Source organism: Notothenia coriiceps, unplaced genomic scaffold, assembly GCF_000735185.1.
Source record: "Notothenia coriiceps isolate Sejong01 unplaced genomic scaffold, NC01 NC01_scaffold00027656, whole genome shotgun sequence".
Taxonomy (NCBI): domain Eukaryota; kingdom Metazoa; phylum Chordata; class Actinopteri; order Perciformes; family Nototheniidae; genus Notothenia; species Notothenia coriiceps.
Genome location: NW_011360357.1, coordinates 23310 through 25352, shown reverse-complemented (window position 1 = coordinate 25352; position 2043 = coordinate 23310). Strand labels below are relative to the sequence as shown.

The following is a 2043-nucleotide window of genomic DNA, read 5'->3' as shown; positions in this document are numbered from 1 at the left end:
ACACACACACACACACACACACACACACACACACACACACACACACACACACACACACACACACACACACACACACCCCCCCAACAGGAGCCTGGGAAATAAATCACCTCAGGTTGCCATGACCTGCCAATTTGGCATAACTTTATCGGCAAAGCACATCCCCATGACCGCAGTGCATGAAGGATCGGTGATATCTCACGCACGCACGCACGCACGCACGCACGCACACACACACACACACACACACACAGATGATCCAAGGTCACCAGCACTGATTGGTTTTGGGAATGTGGATAAACCACTTCCTGCTCCTCTGCATTCTTTCTCGCACTGTAATTTATTTTTGTTTCAATTCTCCCTGCGGTGTCAAAAGGTGGAACAAATATTTCTCATGTTGCATGCAGACCACCCCGAGAAACACGGGTTTAACACCGGGCCGAGGGTAGATATTCTCTGAGGCTGTGCTTATGGAAATCGACTGGATAAAGCCACACATGCTTGGTCATCAAGTTAGACCCAAGGCTGTTTCTCTTAGCTCCTAGACAGTTGATATCGATGACTCAACAATTTGCATGTCATTTCCTGGTGTATATCTCAGCCAGCAAAGCAGATTTGGCAGTGTTTGTGTGAAATATACCAGACCGCATCCATCATCTGTTTCATAACACTTTTGATGGTGTTTAAACAAGTCTGAGCGCTACCAAAGCTTTTTGAGTGGACAAGTACACCTGAACTTCAATGGTAATACATACTGTGGTATTACTGTGTATGTATGAATGAATCTACCACAGTATCAATATTTAATTTCACGGTTATAGTAAATACAAGTTTACCGGGAGATTCCTAGTGTATCCCCGACCAAGGTCATACTGTAGGCTTACTATATGATTTTGTTAAATGTCTTGGTAAATACTTTGTCTTAAGGAATGCACAGCCCAACGTCACATTTTCTAGGACAAAACTGATTTGTGATTTTTTTCCTATCCTTGCAGGAGGGTCACTCAGGTCAGCTGATAGTTCTGGGGGCCACAAACCGGCCCCATGCCATCGACCCCGCCCTGCGCCGCCCAGGACGCTTCGACAAGGAGCTGGAGGTGCGTAAAACCACACTTTAGGGGAATCATAAGACTGTCTTTTATTGTAAATGTAGCTTATTCTTCAGTTATAACCCACAAATAGCAACGTGTGCTCCTTTAACACCCTACTGTTTGTTTATAGTGAATGAATCTGGTGAAACTAAATAGTAATAGCAACATTTTCGGATGTTTGCTTTTTCACAATATGAAATTAACAATCAGACCTACTGAAAATGTCTCTGTAAAGCTCTGAGAAGTGCTGTACTCCATTCATTCATGGTTTGGGGTTCCTCAGGGTTCATATTGAGTACCACTACAATTTCAGTTTAGATACAAATGTCTGTAATACAATTTCTTGTTCTATTCATTTCACTATGGCAGGTGGGAGTTCCTACTGCTGCCGAGCGTGCAGATATTCTGCAGAAGCAGCTGAGCTTCGTGCCGTGCAACGCCACCAGTGAGGAGGTGACGCAGCTGGCCGACGCTGCCCACGGATACGTAGGAGCGGACCTCGCAGCTGTTTGCAAAGAAGCAGGCAAGTAAACACTCTCCTACTGTCATACAGGAAGTCAAAATGCAGAGGAAAAAACATGTTTCCCTGTCCTGGTACCTTTATGGCCGTCTGAATGTGGTCTGCTGCCTTGTGTCCTCTTCATGATGTACAACATGTCCAGCAAAGGCAAACATTTCTCTTCCCAGAAATGCAGCGATAGATCCTGAGAAAGTCCAAAAATCCATATCATAAAAACACCGCACCAACCAAGAACATCCACAGCTACTTTGACCAGTTGTTCTGTTCTTTTTAATGATTTTCCTCTTCCCGAAACCAACATCATTTAGGAAACCAAAACAAAGTCGCACATGCCAGCTGGCCCGAAGGGGCTCATCATCTTTTAGTAGTTCGGTTTGACTCGTGGACGCCAACCAACGAGCAAACTGCGTACCAACAACAGTTTGTTATTGAGCT

The 2043-nt window shown here is 44.7% G+C and overlaps 1 protein-coding gene across 1 annotated transcript in view; it reads left to right on the top strand.

Moving 5' to 3' along the window:
- The window catches only part of afg2a (AFG2 AAA ATPase homolog A), a 9235-nt gene extending 7616 nt beyond the window's left edge, over positions 1 to 1619 (top strand). The window contains exons 9-10 of the mRNA XM_010785395.1: positions 993 to 1094; positions 1458 to 1619. Coding sequence (XP_010783697.1) covers positions 993 to 1094; positions 1458 to 1619 — 264 coding nt within the window. The remainder of the gene's footprint in view (positions 1 to 992; positions 1095 to 1457) is intronic.
- The last annotated feature ends 424 nt before the right edge of the window (positions 1620 to 2043 follow it).